We start from the raw sequence: 17,225 nt of genomic DNA on the forward strand, positions 1-17,225 counted from the left end.
TATTAATTGCTGTGCTAGAAAGGATTGCTGTTCACTTTCAGTACATAGAACAGCCCCACCAGATACCTTTGGAGGTGGAAGTAACTTTACTGTGCCCTGAAGCTTACAACAGAATCAAGCATACAATAACAATATCCCGTAAACTGCATTTCATACCTGCGTATATTAAAATACATATGTGTAGGAACGAACTGCAGATGCTGGTTTAACACGGATAGACACAAAATGCAGGGGTAACTCCACAGGACAGGCAGCATCTCTGGGAAGAAGGAATGGGTGATGTTTTGGGTCGAGTCTGAAGAAGGGTCTCGACCTGAAACTTCACCCATTCCATCTCTCCAGAGATGCTGCCTGTCCCACTGAGTTACTCCAACATTTGTGCCTATCTTATATTAAAATACATATCACCATGAGTTATTTCCACCTTTTGATAAATGATAAATGTGATGAATGACCAGTTTAATTTGCAGGTTTAAAAAAATGCAATTGATATGATATGAATGATGCTGGCAAAGCCAGGATTTATTGTCGATCCACGATTACTCTTAGGAAGGGGATGATAGTCTCCCGCTGAAACTACTTCTACCATGCAGATGAAGATTTTGCTACTTTCTGTTGGGTGGGATGTTCCTGGATTTAAACCAAATATCAATATTGCTCTATTTCCACTTTGAGGATTGTTTGCAATTTAGGAGGACAACCTGCAGGTGGTGATGATCCCATTGTCAACTGCTCTTGAACCTTCCTAGTGGTAAGGGTAGTGGGCTTAGTGTGAACTAATGGAGTTCATGCCAAACTCCATCAGTTCATTCCAAGCTAAATAATGACAAGGCTGGAAACAACCAGGCAATTAATGACTCGGCACATAACGACGGTTGGCTTGAAAGCTGGTGCAAACTGTAGTCAATATCTTCTGGAGATAGAGGAATTATTTGTTTAGTTTAGTCTAGTTTAGAGATACAGTGCAGAAACAGGCCTTTCAGCTCACCGTGTCTACGCTGACCAGAGCTGTATGGAATTAAATGAATGAACCTTACTGGAATTGTAATTCGGCAAAAGTGAAATGTAAACATTGTTGGAAAGAATACTAATTTAAATAATTTAGGATTTTTTAGTTTAGTTTAGTTTAGAGATACAGCACAGAAACAGGCCCTTCGGCCCACCGAGTCTGCACCAGCCAGCGATCCTCACACATTAACACTATCCGACACACACTAGAGACAATTCACAATTTTACCAAGCCAATTAACCTGCAAACCTGTATGACTTTGGAATGTGCGAGGAAACCAGAGCTCCTGGAGAAAACCCCATAGGTCACTGGAAGAACATACAAACTCCATTCAGACACCACCAGTAGTCAGGATCAAACCCGGGTCTCTGGTGTTGTAAGGCAGCAACTCTACCACTGCGCCACCATGCCACCCTTTTTTTTATTAAGGTTGATGGATGCGTGTGTGTGTGTAGGTTAACTTAGGTTTAAGTTTATTATTGTCATGTATACCAAGATACAGTGAAAAACTTTGGTTTGAATGCTACCCAAACAGATCTGATATGCCATTCATAAATACAGTCGAACTCAAGTACAATAGATGGAGCAAAGAGGAAGATACAGAGAGCAGAATATAGTTGTCAGCATTGTAGCACATCAGCTGCATGAACAAAGTCCAGTGTCCACAATGGGGTAGAAGAGAATCAGACAGTATCCTAACTTATGGAAGGACTGTTCAGAAGTCTAATAAGTGAGGGGAAGAAGCAGTTCCTTGGTCTGGTGGTGCGTGCGTTCAAGCTTCTGTCCCACTTGCCCCACTATTCCCAATGGATTTCAACATAGGAACAAACGGCAAAGCGCTAAGTTGATTTTCAAGCATCCCTTTACAGCAAGGGCTTCATCAGGTAAACTGGTTATTGTATGTTTTCCAGTCTGGCAAGGCAGAGATCAATGGAGGACGATGAGGAATTTGAGAAAGCTCGTCGGCGCCGGTCCCGGATGCACACGTCATCAACGGATACTGAGGCTGCTGCTGAAGAGCAACATACATCTGAAAACAGGTACAAATACTGTCATTAGATTTGCATTAAATAATAAAATTGGTTTAACTTGGGAGCAAGCTAGGACAGTGTTTAAAATGCAAAGCGTTCCAGCGTTCAATAATATCAGAGACAATCGCTCTTCACATTCCAACTCACAAAGATCATTGGCACTAACTTACATCTGGTGAAGTAGGACGGGCCTGTACTTCTCAGTGGCGCAGTGGTAGAGTTGCTGCCTCACAGTGCCATAAATCCGGGTTTGATCCTGACCTTGGGTGCTGTCTGGAGGAAGTTGTATGTTCTCCCTGTGACCTCTGCTCCAATTCCCTCCCACACCCAGACATATGGGTTTGTAGGTTAATTGGCCTCCAAAAATTCTCCTGGGTGGGTAGGATAGAACCAGTGGACGGATGTTCATTGATCAGCGCAGACTTGGTGGGCCGAAGGGCCTGTTCCCACATAGTATCTCTAAACTCTAAACTAATCTCAGTGTTCAGATGAAGGAGGGATGTCCCTCATTGGAACATCAGACAATATTTTTCCCTGAGAGTCCAAAACAAATTCTTGTTCTTGACATCAATATACTTAGCAACGTGCATTTACAGCCATCTGGGTCAGAGATGCCCAAAGACTTCACCACACAGGAATAAGAAAAGTCTCCTCATCTCAGTTCTGAGGATAGATAGATTCTTGATTAGTACAGGTGTCAGGGGTATGGGGAGAAGGCAGGAGAATGAGGTTAGGGGGGAAAGATAGATAGATAGATAGATAGATAGATAGATAGATAGATAGATAGATAGATAGATAGATAGATAGATAGATATAATTTATTGCCACACAACCAGGGTTTGTGGAAATTTGGGTTGTCAGCAGCAGTACAATAATAAAGAACACACAATAAAACTGTAACACAAACATCCACCACAGCATTCATCACTGTGGTGGAAGGCACAAAAATTTGGCCAGTCCTCCTCCATTTCCCCCCCGTGTACAGGGCTAGAGTCCAGTCAGTCCAGGATCGGCTCTTCCTCACCGGAGACCGCGGCTTTAGATTGTTGTAGGCTGCAGGCCGGCGGTCGAGATTTAAAGTCCCCGCCGCAGCCAGAAGCACCGTAGACTGCAGGGCCAGCAGTCGAAGCTCCCCTCCAGGGGTGATGGTAAGTCCATGCCGCACCCGCGGTAGAAGTTGGCCGCGGGCCGGCAGTGATGGCTTCTTCTTCCCCCGGGTCCCCTGGTCTGGTCTGTTTAAAGGGAAAAAAAATTGTTGTTTGGGACTCGTCTTCCTTGGCACCAGTCTCTCTTGATGGTACAAATTCAGCCATGATTGAATGGCGGAGTAGACTTGATAAGCCAAATGGCCTAATTCTGCTCCTATCACTTATGACCTTATGAATGGCCAACTCTGTATCTTGATGCCATTTCAAAATCTCCAGAAAAGGAAACTTTTTTTCTTGCCAACCACCCTCAGAAACTAATGTTCCAATGAAGGATACCCTTCAATTGACTGAATACCAAGAAGAACCGGCTCATTCTACTTCACCATGTGAAAGTTAATACCAATGGCCACATTGAGAGCATAAGCAGCATTGTGATGGGCTATTGATTTAACATCATCTATCAGCATTGCGTTTTAATTGATGCCATCAGCAGTAGGAATATCTTTCTTTTTTCTTTCCACATTACCTCTTTCTGCATATTTTGTCACCAGTCACATGCAACTTTCAGTTTTGCCCAGTAGTATAATAACTTTCATTTTTGATTTTGACAGTGTGCTTTCAAGTTACTAGAATGATCTGCGACTCAATAAAGGGCAACACTGAGCCACTAACATACACCTTTCCTCCTTTGGCTGAAGGGGAAAATGAAAATCTGGCTCATCTCCAAACGTACTGGGCTGCTGGAAAGATGATGTGAATCTTGAATTGTTCAAACCTTGAGTAGGATGAGATGACCCAACTGCACTCAATTACACACAGCCGGGACTTATTCCCTCCCTAATGGAGGTGTAGTACTTTCTACAGTTGAAGCTATAATGCGGAACCGATACATACGACAGTGCCTGATACAGAGAACAATTTGCACTCAGCAGATTTGATTGATACCATGGGCCTCAAGTCCAACCCGTTGAACCTTGTAGTCATAAGCGGTAATCTCTGGAGCCTGCTGCTAAATTTTAAATGTTTCGGGTGAACACGCAGAGGTTCCTGCACTTTGAAATACATTTTTAAACTTCTGCTTTGAGTTATAGCCTGTCAAATGCTCTCTGATGTAGCACCAACACTCTAGTTCTATATTACACTATGTCAAACACCAAGCAGGGTGCAGGTCCCAGACACTAATCATTGCAGGGCAGCAACAATTCCATGATACCTTTAGTCATTTCACATATCACAGCTGGCCTTCTGCTGACAGAAGCTTCTGTTTCTTTATTAAAATGCAAATGTGTGCACTGCTTAAAGTTGTTCCCTCTGGCTTGTGTGACTACACAAGAAGTGCAGTTTTAATTGATTTTTATAGACGTCGTTTAGCAGGACAAGTTAAACAATGAACAGTTATGCAGCAAGGTTATTACAAGGTACTGTGGTACAGGAAATGACTTTACCCATGGCCATATAAATGCCACATGAATTATGGCCAAGTTGGGGGATTGATTTACATAATGTGTGGCAGCACATCATAAATATCCTTAGTCCAGTCAAAAAAGGTTTTAAACCAATTCTCTCCCATCCATAATTAAGCGGCGTGTTTAATGAACAAGAGGAAACGTCTCCACACTCAGAAGATGAATCGGTTCCATTTGCTGAAATGCTGAAGAGGAGAGAAGAGGATAAAAGGCGCTCTCAGCACGAGGCGTTACAAAGTTTGAAACTAGCAAAGTTTGGCTCCAAGTCCGACGGTGAATGGGGCGGCGAAAGCAAGCAGGGGAATGAAAACGAAAAGCAGGAAATAAAGGAAGTGCGCACCAAGACAACAAGGAAACAGTCAGAAGACAATTACACTAAGAAGCTTAGTGCAAGCTCTTTGAAGGTAAGTGTCCCGCTTACTGTGAAATTCATGTACAATTTGTGTGAGGGTAGCTATTCATTTAATATAAGATCCCTTATCACTTGGTGTAGATTGTGAGTAGCTTGTTTCACGACAGAATTGTTAAAACCGGCATTTGCAAGTAGTCTGATAAAGGATCTCAACCCAAAATGTCAACCATTCCTTCTCTCCAGAGATGTCGCCTGTCCCGCTGAGTTACGCCAGCACTTTGTGTCCATCTTCGGTTTAGACCAGCATCTGCAGTTCCTTCCTACAATGTTTGCAAGGTTATGTTCTGCTAAGTTTGACCTATGTCAACTAGAGTGAGTGGCAGTACAGAGAAGAGACAAAAGTCCTTCAGAATTGAAGCTGAAAATGAACATTAAAAAAAGTCTGAAGAAGGGTCTCGACCCAAAACATCACCTTTCCCTTCGCTCTCCATAGATGCTGCCTCACCCACTGAGTTTCTCCAGCATTTTTATCTACATTAAAATAACACTATGCTCACCCAAAGACAAGTGGAATCTTTCAAGGTCTCTCTTGTAAAAAAAATATTGGTACTGGCGAAGGTAATATTTTGAACACGATTATCATAAGAAATGGATTTCAAAGGACATAGATCAGGGGCTAGCAAAAACATAAAAGGTTTGTATTAGACAAATTGATTTGGTTGTCAAGTGGCAGAATGTTCTACTTTTATTCCAACACACATAATTTGGAAAGTGGCCACGTTTGCAGGTGATAACAAACACATGATTTAGTGGAAATAGCACCAAACGCAAAACAATATAGAGTCATAGAGTCATAGAGTGATACATTGTGGAAACAGGCCCTTCGGCCCAACTCGCCCACACCGTCCATAAATGTCCCAACTACCCTAGTCCCACTTTCCTGTGCTTGGTCCATATCCCTCCAAACCTGTCCTATCCATGCACCTGTCCAATTGTTTCTTAAACGATGGGATAGTCCCAGCCTCAACTACCTCCGTTGGCAGCTTGTTCCATACACCCACCACCCTCTGTGTGAAAAGGTTATCCCACGGATGCCTATTAAATCTTTTCCCCTTCACCTTGAATCTATGTCCTCTGGTCCTCGATTCCCCTAATCTAGGTAAAAGACTCTGTGCATCTACCTGATCTATTCCCCTCATGATTTTATCAACTTATATAAGATCTCCCCTCATCCTCCAACACTCCATGGAATAGAGAACCAGCCTACTCAACCTCTCCCTATAGCTCACACCCTCTAGTCCTGGCAACATCCTCATAAATCTTTTCTGAACCTTTTCAAGCTTGACTATATTAATGACTCAACAGGTCAGGCAGCATCGCTGATGTTTTGGGTCAGGATGCTTGCAGGATCTAGAATATAAAATACAAGAGAGTCTTTCATTAGCATAGAAAAAGCCATTTGTCTGAACCTGGTCTCAGGTGGCAAATGTGTTCTTAAAAAGTATCCTGTCATCCTATTTCATCTAAATCCAAAGTCCGATCCGGGACTGATGTGATAATTAGTAGAGTTACAAGAGGAACAAAAGGAAACAGTATATAACATTATGAGAGTTCTAGAGGGAAAAGAGAAAATATTTGATTCTCTGAGGTGAGAGATCAGTAATTAATGGGAGAAAGAATTGTTTATTTTATGTTAGAGATACAATATGGAAGCAGGCCCTTTGGCCCCCTAAGTCCGTGCCAGTCAACGATCACCCATACACTAGTTCTATTCTATCCCAGTATTGCATCCTACACACCAGGGGCAATTTACAGAAGCCATTTAATCTACAAACCTGAATGACCTTGGAAAGTGGGAACTTGGGAGGAAACCAACATGGTCACCTCATGGGAGAGCTTACAAACTCCACACAGACTGCATCAGGAGTCAGGATCAAACCCAGATCTCTGGTGGTGTAAGGTCGTAGCTCTATTGCTGTGTCAATACGGTGCCCTTTTAGTTAGTTGAAAGGCTGATAGCTGGGGAGTTAATACAAAATATATTGAGGGTTTAAGACTCACTGCCTGAACTGTAATTGATTGAGTACTGGTCTGAGGATTGCTTAGCACACAACAAAAGCTTTTCACGGTACCTCGGTACATGTGACAATAAGCTAAACTCATATACTTGAAGAGCTATTACCTCCTGGGCTACTGATGGAGACCAGGAAAGTGGGATTATTTTAAATTAGTCCAGTTTTAGCCAGAGGGACAACATTAAGCCAAATTGGTTCTTCTGAGCCACAAATTTCAAAGAATCTATGAGCCCAATGAGACATACCAAAACTACGTTTTGAATGACCTCTATATCCTGGACTATTAGTAGCCAGAAAATCAAACCTTTCTGGACTGGAAATTGGATTGGATTCATTTCTCTTATGCTTCAGAAACGTTTCAGAAGCCTACAAAATAATGACAAGGATTGGTCAAAATAATGTCTGGAATAGAATTAGAGAACTTTCCACACAAAAAATTGCAATAAAAGAGGGCCTTCATATTATGTAGAAAAAAGGAACTACAAATGCTGGTTTGTAAAAAAAACCCGAAGTGCTCAGATACTCAGAGACACAAAGAAGACACTAACTCAGCATGTCAGGTAGTATCTCTGGAGAACATGGATAAGTGATGTTTCAGGTCAGGACCCTTCTTCAGACTGATTGTAGTTGGGGAGTGAAAGCAACTCTTACGTACCTCCTACGTAGTGGTGATAATAAACCTAGCCTATCCAATCTCCCTTTATAACTATGACTCTCGACAGAAAACTGGGATTGTTACTGTACAATCTGCCGGCTGACATGCTGGTCTGCAGGTAGGACTCTGTGGTACTAAGTGCTACTTTCATCATATGTTTAAATCTGAAATTGCGTTTGTCCTTGGATTAACCAAGAATTTGAGTACCCCGACAGAAATCAGTAGTGCTAACACTTCTGGTTCACTATTAATTAATTAGCCTACTCATTTCCTCTTACTGCATGTCGACGAGTATCCTAGGGCTCTTCTGCATTCTTAGAATTGTTTAGGTAATGGATTTTAGTTACACAGTATGAAAGAGCAAGCTATGAGGAAATTATGTGAGAGTTAAAAACTGGAACGTTTCCTGATTGTACATTGTATAAAAATAACAGGACTGTTCAGAATTAATTTGCTCGTAAATATTTATGGAGTCATAGTTGCCACAGTGGAGCTAGCCATTGGTGAGGCCACACCTGGAGCACAGCATACAGTTTTAAATTCAGTTTCGTTTATTGCCACGTGTATCGAGGCTTTTGTTGGGACTCCAGACCTTTTTGGTCTCCTGATGTAAAGAGTGAGACACTTGTATTGGCGGCAGTGCAGAGAAGGTTCACTGGGTTGTCTCCTGGGCCTGTGCTATGAAGAAAGACTGAGGGGGTTCAGGCAATACATTGCAGTTTAGAAGGACGAGAGTTAAACTGATTAAAACAGGTATGATTCTGAATGATATTTACATGATAGATGGTTGGAGAATGCTTCTCCTCAGAGTCTCAGAATAGAGTCAAAGAGTTGGACAGCACAGAAATAGGCCCTTCGGCCCAACTCGTCCATGCAAATCAAGTTGCTTAACCAAGCTAGTCCCAGCTGCCTGCACCTGGACCATGTTCCTCCAAACCTCCCCTATCAATCTAACTGTCCAAGTGTCTTTTACTTGTCACAGTTGTACCCACCTCTGCCACTTCCTCTGGCAGCTCATTCCATATATGCACCACCCTGTGCGTGAAAAAGCGGTTCCTCAGATCCCTTTTAGATCTTTTCCCTCTCACCCTAAACCTATGGTCTGCAGTTTTACATTTACCTTCCCTTGGAAAAATGTCTGTGGATCTTCACCTTATAAGGCCACTGCTCAGCCACCTAAACTCCAGCCAAAACTACCATTTGGTGATTGGAAGAGAGATAGAATGATTATCAAACAGACCAAAAAACACACGTCACATTCACATTGCCAATACTTCGATTATGATGTTATAACTTGAGATAATAAAAAGCCACTGGGTGAGACTGTCGGCTGGTAATCCTTTCAGCTCTGGAGGAATATTATTGTAAGCGATCGTAGGTACATTTTTCCCTTTTTTAAATGTTGTATTGCCACACGGCACATATTTTAATACCTAGACTTTCGGCTGAATGCCATTATTTTCTCAGCACTTCGCAACTGAACATCTTTTTTTTTGCAAAGTGAAACAGGATGGCAGCAATTCTGAAGTTGTTTTGCTTCACTCAAGAAATTCACTGTTGAGCATGAAGATAGACATGTCTGTGTCTGTCTTCAGTTTAAACCAGCATCTGCAGTTCTTTCCTACACACTGTTGAACATGAGTTGCCTCTGCAATCTTCACGTAGGCTCCATGACAAGGTTGTGAAGGACTTTCTTCGGAGCTCTTGGAGGATGAGGTTGGTGGGAGTGGGCCACATTGTTTCAGGAGTGTCCATTGTTAACACCCTTGGAATATGCTTGCTTTCCAAGTGCACGGCTGGAATTGGATGCTTGCTAGACATCCTTTTAACTTCCGCGCACCAACCGCACTTTACTACTATGTGACTCGTTCACACCATTGCACCACATTGACTGTTACCAGGTCACCACCCACCTCCAGACCCAATTATAATCTGTCCCAGGATGACGCAGTGCAATGTGTAGATTTGCTGCTTTACAGCACCAGAGACCCGGGATCGATCCTGACTACGGGTTCAATCTGTACAGAGTTCGTACGTTCTCCCTGAGACCACATGGTTTTCTCTAAGTGCTCCAGTTTCCTCCTGCATTTCAAAGATGTACAAGTTTGTAGGTTAATTGGATTTGGTAAGTTGTAAAATTGTCCCTCGTGTGTTAATGTATATGGTCGCTGGTCAGTGCGGGCACAGTGGGCCGAATGGCTTGTTTTTGCATTATATCTCTAAAGTGTAAAGTCTAAGTAAAGATCAACCCTCCCATCTTCCACCATCCAACAGTGTGATTGTCTTTACTCTACTATCCATTGTCCAAGTCTCAAGCTGTAGACTCCACTTGCCATTGATGGGATCCAATTGCCCAAATCAGTTGCTCCCATTGGCACTAAATTTTCATAATCATAATAATACTTTATTAGCCAAGTATGTTTTGCAACCTACGAGGAATTTCATTTGTCATACCAATAAAATGCAACAGAACACACAAAATACATTTTAACATAAACATCCACCACAGTGACTCCTCCACATTCCTCACTGTGATGGAATGCGAAAAGAAGTTCAATCTCTTCCCTTCTTTGTTCTCTAGAGCCTAGAGCCTTCCGTTGACGGGATGATCTTGGCTTCCGTAGATTCCCCATCACGATTCAAATTCCTGGTCAGCAATTCAGCCCCACCCATCCCACAGATCACACCCCCTTAGCAATGCGCATCATCACATTATCATTCAAAATGCCAGTCCTGAAATGCATCGCCTTCTCTCTAGCTCACAGCCATAACAATGGTCCATGGAACCTGGCTATCCTGATCACAGCTCCAAGAGGAATACTTACTTAGTTTGACACTTTTTTTCTGTTGAAATATCCAATGCCCAGCAACTTGCACGGTGATCCTGGGACTTGGGTTGGTAGGTCAATCAACCGTAGTAAATTGCCTCTTGTATGTAGGTGAGTGGTAAAATCTGAAGGTGGGAGGGAACTGATGGAAATCTGGAGAGAATAAAATGGATCAGTGGAACTGCTGTACGACTTTATGACTTGGATGTAACTTAAGTGTGCAGACATGTCCATTAAGCTCACCTTTTAGTTTAGTTTATACAATACAATACAATACAATACAATACAATTTATTTGTCATTTAGTTTACAGATGCAGCTGGTAGTTGCAAGAAGAGAGCATGGCCTGGAGTCTTTGATGATATAAGCTTCCTTCTTGAGGTAGCACGTCCTGTAGTTCCCATTGATGGTGGGGGTGTCGGTACCCTTGATGGTCCGGGCAAAATGCACCATTTTCTGTAGCCTCCTTCGTTTTAGTTTAGAGATACCACATAAATAGACCCTCTGCCCACCGAGTCCATGCCGACCAACGTGGACTAGCACTATCCTACACACTAGGAACTATGTACAATCTTTACCAAAGTCGTTTAACCTACAAAGCTGTAAGTTTTTGGAATGTGGGAGGAAACCGGAGCAAGCGGGAAAAACACATGTGGTCACGGAGAGAACGTACAATCTCCGTACAGACAACACCCGTAGTCAGGATTGAACCTGGTTCTCCAGTGCTGTATGACAGCAACTCTACAGCTGTGCCACTCCCTTATTACAGCTAGAAATTATCTCAAATTCAATTGTATGCACCAGTGAAAGTTTAATGAGTGATCACTTCCGTTCCCTGTTAAACTTAAATCATTAGGCTGAAGGTGAAATCAAATACTGTGTCCCCATATCACTGAGAGTGCAGTTTTATATTGCTCTGTAAATCATCGCGATATTTCTGAGACTCTTTAATTACTTCCATTTCAATTATATTAAACATTCCAGTCTAAAGGTTCAAGTTCAGAATACTTTATGGTACATAATATTTATATTGTCATTTACCTGAAGTATAATCTTTCAGAAGATAGACACAAAAAGCTGGAGTAACTCAGCAGGTCAGACAGCATCTCTGGAGAAAAAGAATAGGTGACGTTTCTGGTCGAGCCCCTCGTTTACCCCAGTTTTTTGTATCTATCTTCGGTTTAAAGCAGCATCTTCAGTCCCTTCACTATGTATAATCTCTCAGGACTGGTTTATTAAATGACACTCCCTATTCACGGGTTTGTTATAACAAGAGTTCACATTCTAAAGCCATGACAATTATTAGTTTTAGGGATCATTAGTCATTAATAGAGAATAAATTGCGGGAGCCCTGGCTAAGATATATGAATCATCATTAGACACGGGTATGGTGTTGGAAGATAGGAGGGTGGCTAATATTGTGCCTCTATTTAAGAAGGGTTGCAAGGAAAACCCTTGGAACTATAAATCAGTGAGCCTAAAATCTGTGGTAGACAAATTACTGGAGAGGATCCTGAGGGATAAGATGCAAATACATTGGGATGCATCACGGCTGATAAGGAATAGTCAACATGGTTTTGTATGTGGGAGATCATGTGTTATGAATCTGATTGAGTTATTTTGGAAGAAGTAACCATAAACATTGCTGAGGCCAAAGGTATAGACATTGTCCATCTGGAATTCAGCAAGGCATTCAATAAGGTTCCATGTGGAAGGCTGCTCTAGAAACGTTAGATCAGGGATCCATGGAGAGCTAGCAAACTGGACAGAGACAAAAAAAACCTTGAGTGCTCAGCAGGACAGGCAGCATCTCTGAAGAGAAGGAATGGGTGATGTTTCTGGTCGAGACCCTTCTTCAGGCTCTGAAGAAGGGCCTCGACCCGAAACGTCACCTATTCCTTCTCTCCAGAGATGCTGCCTGTCCCGCTGAGTTACTCCAGCTTTTTGTATCTATCTTCGGTTTAAACCCAGCATCTGCAGTTCCTTCCTACACAAACTGGATAGAGAATTGGCTTCATGGACGGAAGCAGAGGGTGATGTTGTTTCTCGGACTGGAGGCCTGTGACTCATGGTGTGCCTCAGGGATCGGTGCTGGTCCCATTGCTGTGTCTGGTTTATATCAACAACTTGGAAGAGAATGTACAAGGCATAATGAGTAAGTTTTCGGAAGATACTAAAGTGGGAGGTGTTGCTGGTAGTGAAGATGGTTATCTAAAATTACCACAGCATCTCGATCAGCTGGGCAAGTGGGCTGTTAATGGAATTTAATGCAGATAAGTGCGAGGTGTTCCATTTTGTGAAGTCAGATCAGGGCAGGACCTTCACAGAGAAAGGAAGGGGTCTGGGGAGTGTTATGGAACACGGGATCTAGAGTGCAGATCTCGAGGCATTATCTTGGCCGGAAGCAAATCTGGAGAGAGTTTGAGATCCCAAACTACCAGGTTTTGTGACAGTTTCTGTTCTCTCCCACATCCCTTCTACCTCCCTGTAAAAATTGGGATGGAAGATTTTAACAATGTTCCTTCTACTTTGGTTCAGCTGTTAACATGTCGGCAAGTGACCCATTATTGTTGGCTTGTTGTGTGAAGCAGCCTGAATATTGTTGTGATCTGAACCCACATTGGCCTGTGATTAAAAAAAAATCATTCCATACCAAGTTAAGAACCGCATCCAATTAAATCCTTTGCAGAATGAAATAAAACCAGACAGAATTGTTTGCAGGACCAGAATATTTGCTATGCCACACCCTCCTAAACCATTATTATCTGATATCAAGCAGCTGGACTTTGGCTCGTGAAAATGTCAAATGTTGTTATATTTCGCCTCAGCAGTTATCATCTCTCCACATCCCTTGTTTCAAATTATTTTTTTCCTGTGCCAAGAATTGTAGCATTTGGATGAATGATACATATACTAAAAGTTAACTACCTCCAGAGCATTCGGTATTTACGATTGCCACCGTTTTCTACATTTATGTCAGAAAGCCAGCGTTTGCTGATTACCTTTTTAACAATTCGCAATAGTCACTTCCAATATTAATGTACACGTGTACAAGGCGTATAAAAACGAAACTCATATCGAGTCTGAACCTTATTTCTCAACCCGTCACTGAAGGCTGCGTTGAGATGCAAAATCTTTAATGACTCTAATGCTGTATTCCAACATAGAACGTTGAATAACAGTACAGCACAGGAACAAGCCCTTAAGCCCACAATGTCTGTACAAAATAGGATGCCATGACTAAGATGCCTGCACATAATCCATATCCCACCATTCCCTGCATATCCATATGTTTCTCAATTGCCACTGTTGAGCAGTGTGCCTATCTAAGTCTCTTAAATGCCAATATTAAACAGTGTTATAAAGTAATAAACAATGCTAAGTAGGTTTACATTACTATTGCCAATCAAAGCAATCACATCACTTTTCCGTCATAAATTACACTGACACCATTTTGGGCTCTTTTCCTCTGAATATCAAAAGGCTCAATCTTGCTGACTGATCTGATCGATATTCTGCCTCAATACACCTTGGACCTTGGCATGTGTAGAGTTAGGAGCTGGCACATCTGATGGTCTGTTCCACTGCAGGATTCCTCTCTGAGCTTGGTTGTGGAGCAATGGCTCAGTGACAACAGGGTCTGGAGGCACTTTGCATTAAGCCAAGGAACTTTGACCTCTCGACCATCTCCACAGCAGTTCCGTTGATGAAGACAGGAATGTGTTCACCTTCTGAGGTCAACAACCAACTCTTTCATCTCGCTGACTTTACTTTAGTTTTCTTTAGAAATACAAAGCAGAAACAGGCCCTTCGGCCTACCAAGTCTGTACTGACCAGCGATCACCCCGTACACTAACACAATCCAACACACTAGGGACAATTTACAATTTTACCGAAGCCAATAAACCTACAAACTTGCACGTTTATTGAGTTTGAGAGCACCCGGAGAAAACCTTCACGATAACAGAGAGAATGTACAAACTCTATATAGACAGCACTCGTAGTCAGGATCGAACCCGGGTCTCTGACGCTGCAAGGCAGCAGCTTTACTGCAAGGCAGCAGCTTTACTGCAAGGCAGCAGCTTTACTGCTGCGCCACCTTGCTGCCCCAGCTGTATTCATGTTACTGATAGCAAATGTATATTCTGTACAAATTGCTTACACTATTGCTCTGTCATTTTTGAGTGAAGAGTAAAGGGCCTGTCCCACTTGCATGCGATTGCATGCGTCTGGCACGACCAAACGTGGTAGCTTGAGGCGTACGGGCCGCGCGGTGCCGGTCCCACTTCCAAGCGCGGAGACGTATGGAGTTGTGCAGAGCTGGTCCCGACATCGCGCGGGGCTCCGAAAATCCCGCACTGTCCGAAACTTCTGCGCGCCATCGGCCTGTTGGCCCGCAGGCGCATTGAGGGCGTATGCAGCGTCTTGACGGCGTACGCAGCATCTTGACATCGTACGCAGCGTCTAGATGGCGTACGCCTAGCGTGTGGCGGTGCGCGATGATGTCACCACCCGGCTTGCCGTTGCGTGATGACGTCACCGCCCAACGCCGTGTGACGCCCAAATTCAGTCGGCCTGCCTCCTGCCCAGCTGATTGGTAAGTATGATGCGAATTACGTCACGCGCGAACTTAGCTCGTACTTACTGCGTACTTTGCCTGTACTTACCGCGAACTTAGCGCGAACTCCGCTTCCGTTTTGGTAGCGCCAAACGCATGCAGTCGCATGCAAGTGGGACAGGCCCTTTAGGAATTCTCAATGCCTGCACCTTCAAAGTTGTAAGATGCAAGTTGTGGCTTCACGACGGTGAGAAGAACTTCCAAACTGAAATTAGGACCCAGTGTATCTAGACATTTCCTGAACCACCATGATGCAATCCTTGCAAGATTGTTGAGAAATATCATTAACATTTCTGTCAATAACTATTTATCTATAAAATTTATTAAATGAGTACTAAGGTAAAAAAGATCCCTGAAACTATACGTCTGGCCTTTAACAGAGGCCTGGATAGAATGGATGCAGAGAGAATGTTTCTACTAGTGGGAGAGTCTAGGACCAGCGGGCAAAGGCTCAAAATAAATGGACGTACCTTTAGAAAGGAGATGTGGAGGAATTTCTTTTGTGAGAGGGTGGTGCATCTGTGGAATTCAAGGCTGAGTTATTGGGTATTTATAAGGTAAATATTGACAGGTTCCTGATGAGTAAGGGTATTAAGGGTTATGGGGAAAAGGCAGGAGAATGGGATCGAGAGGGAAAGACAGATCAGTCGTGATTGAATGGCAGAGTAGACTCGATGGCCTCCTCCTGCTCCTGCAAAAAGTAGTAAACACTGCCCAGTCCATCATCAGCTCTGACCTCCCTACCATCGAGGGGATCTATCGCAGTCGCTGCCTCAAAAAGGCTGCCAGCATCATCGACGACCCACACCATCCTGGCCACACACTCATCTCTCCGCTGCCATCAGGTAGAAGGTACAGGAGCCTGAAATCTGCAACATCCAGGTTCAGGAACAGCATTCTTCCCACAGACATCAGACTATTAAACACAACTTCAAGCAAATTCTAAACTATAACAGCCTTTTGCACTTTATCTGTTTATTTATGTGTATATATATATTCTATGGTATATGGACACACTGATCTGATCTGTATGTTATGCTTACAATATTCTGTTGTGCTGCAGCAAGCAAGAATTTCATTGTCCTATCTGAGACACATGACAATAAACTCTCTTGACTTGACATGATGACATGAATTTATACCCTGCATCAGATGGCAAATATACAATGCAGGCTTTGACGAGACACTAGAAATGATTAATATTGAAGTCTTTCTTTTACGTCTGAGCAGGAAAATGAAAGCAACAACAAAGCCAGCAGCAGAGAGAATCATTCAGATACAGGCGGCAGTATTGGCCATCAATCACCTCTCAGTCCTATCCACACTACACGCGCCTTCATCAGGTAAGAATGCACTTTAACTGCAAGTTATCCTACATAATGCATTGTACTTTTTTCCTGCTAATGTTATACTACAGATTCATACAGCACAGGAACAGGCCATTTAGCCCAACATATCTGTGTCAAGCAGAATGTCAAGTTAAGCCAATCTCCTCAGCCTGTATGTGGTCCATATCCCTCCATTCCCTGCACATCCTCAAAGTCTCTTAGTACAAATACCAAAGATGTACAGGTTTGTAGGTGAATTGGCTTAGTAAATGTAAAAATTGTCCTTAGTGTGTGTATTATGGTGTTAGTGTGCAGGGATCGCTGATCGGCGCGGACCCAGAGGGCCAAAGGGCCAGTTTACGCGCTGTATCTCTAAACTAAACTAAACTAAATTAGAAAACTCTCATCCTTTTTATTGAAAGTTCATAATATTCAAAGTAATTTATTTTAACATAATTCAGCACATTCATTAAGAATGTTCACGTGCTTGTGAACCTCCTCTCAACTATTGATACACATATCAAAAAGTTAAATCAATATCACATAACACATGAAAATCAGTTTCCCTAGATTTGCCTGGAAGTTTAATGGCTTGGTGCAGGGGTGGGGGACCTTTTCATGTTGGAATGCTGCATTAAGTTAGCTGTAATCTAATAAGGCCGCATCCAAGAAACCTCAATTAGATATACTTCAAAATGCACATGATTTTGTTAAAA

At 42.7% G+C, this 17,225-nt stretch overlaps 1 protein-coding gene across 4 annotated transcripts in view; it reads left to right on the forward strand.

The window, feature by feature from the left end:
* lad1 (ladinin 1) overlaps positions 1-17,225 on the forward strand; it is an 86,856-nt gene that overhangs the window by 37,874 nt on the left and 31,757 nt on the right. For all 4 annotated transcript variants that reach the window (XM_033042468.1, XM_033042469.1, XM_033042470.1 and 1 more), the window contains 3 exons: positions 1,921-2,049; positions 4,770-5,058; positions 16,412-16,524. In XM_033042468.1, the coding sequence (XP_032898359.1) occupies positions 1,921-2,049; positions 4,770-5,058; positions 16,412-16,524 (531 nt within the window). The remainder of the gene's footprint in view (positions 1-1,920; positions 2,050-4,769; positions 5,059-16,411; positions 16,525-17,225) is intronic.

Source organism: Amblyraja radiata, chromosome 24 (genome assembly GCF_010909765.2).
Source record: "Amblyraja radiata isolate CabotCenter1 chromosome 24, sAmbRad1.1.pri, whole genome shotgun sequence".
Classification (NCBI taxonomy): Eukaryota; Metazoa; Chordata; class Chondrichthyes; order Rajiformes; family Rajidae; genus Amblyraja; species Amblyraja radiata.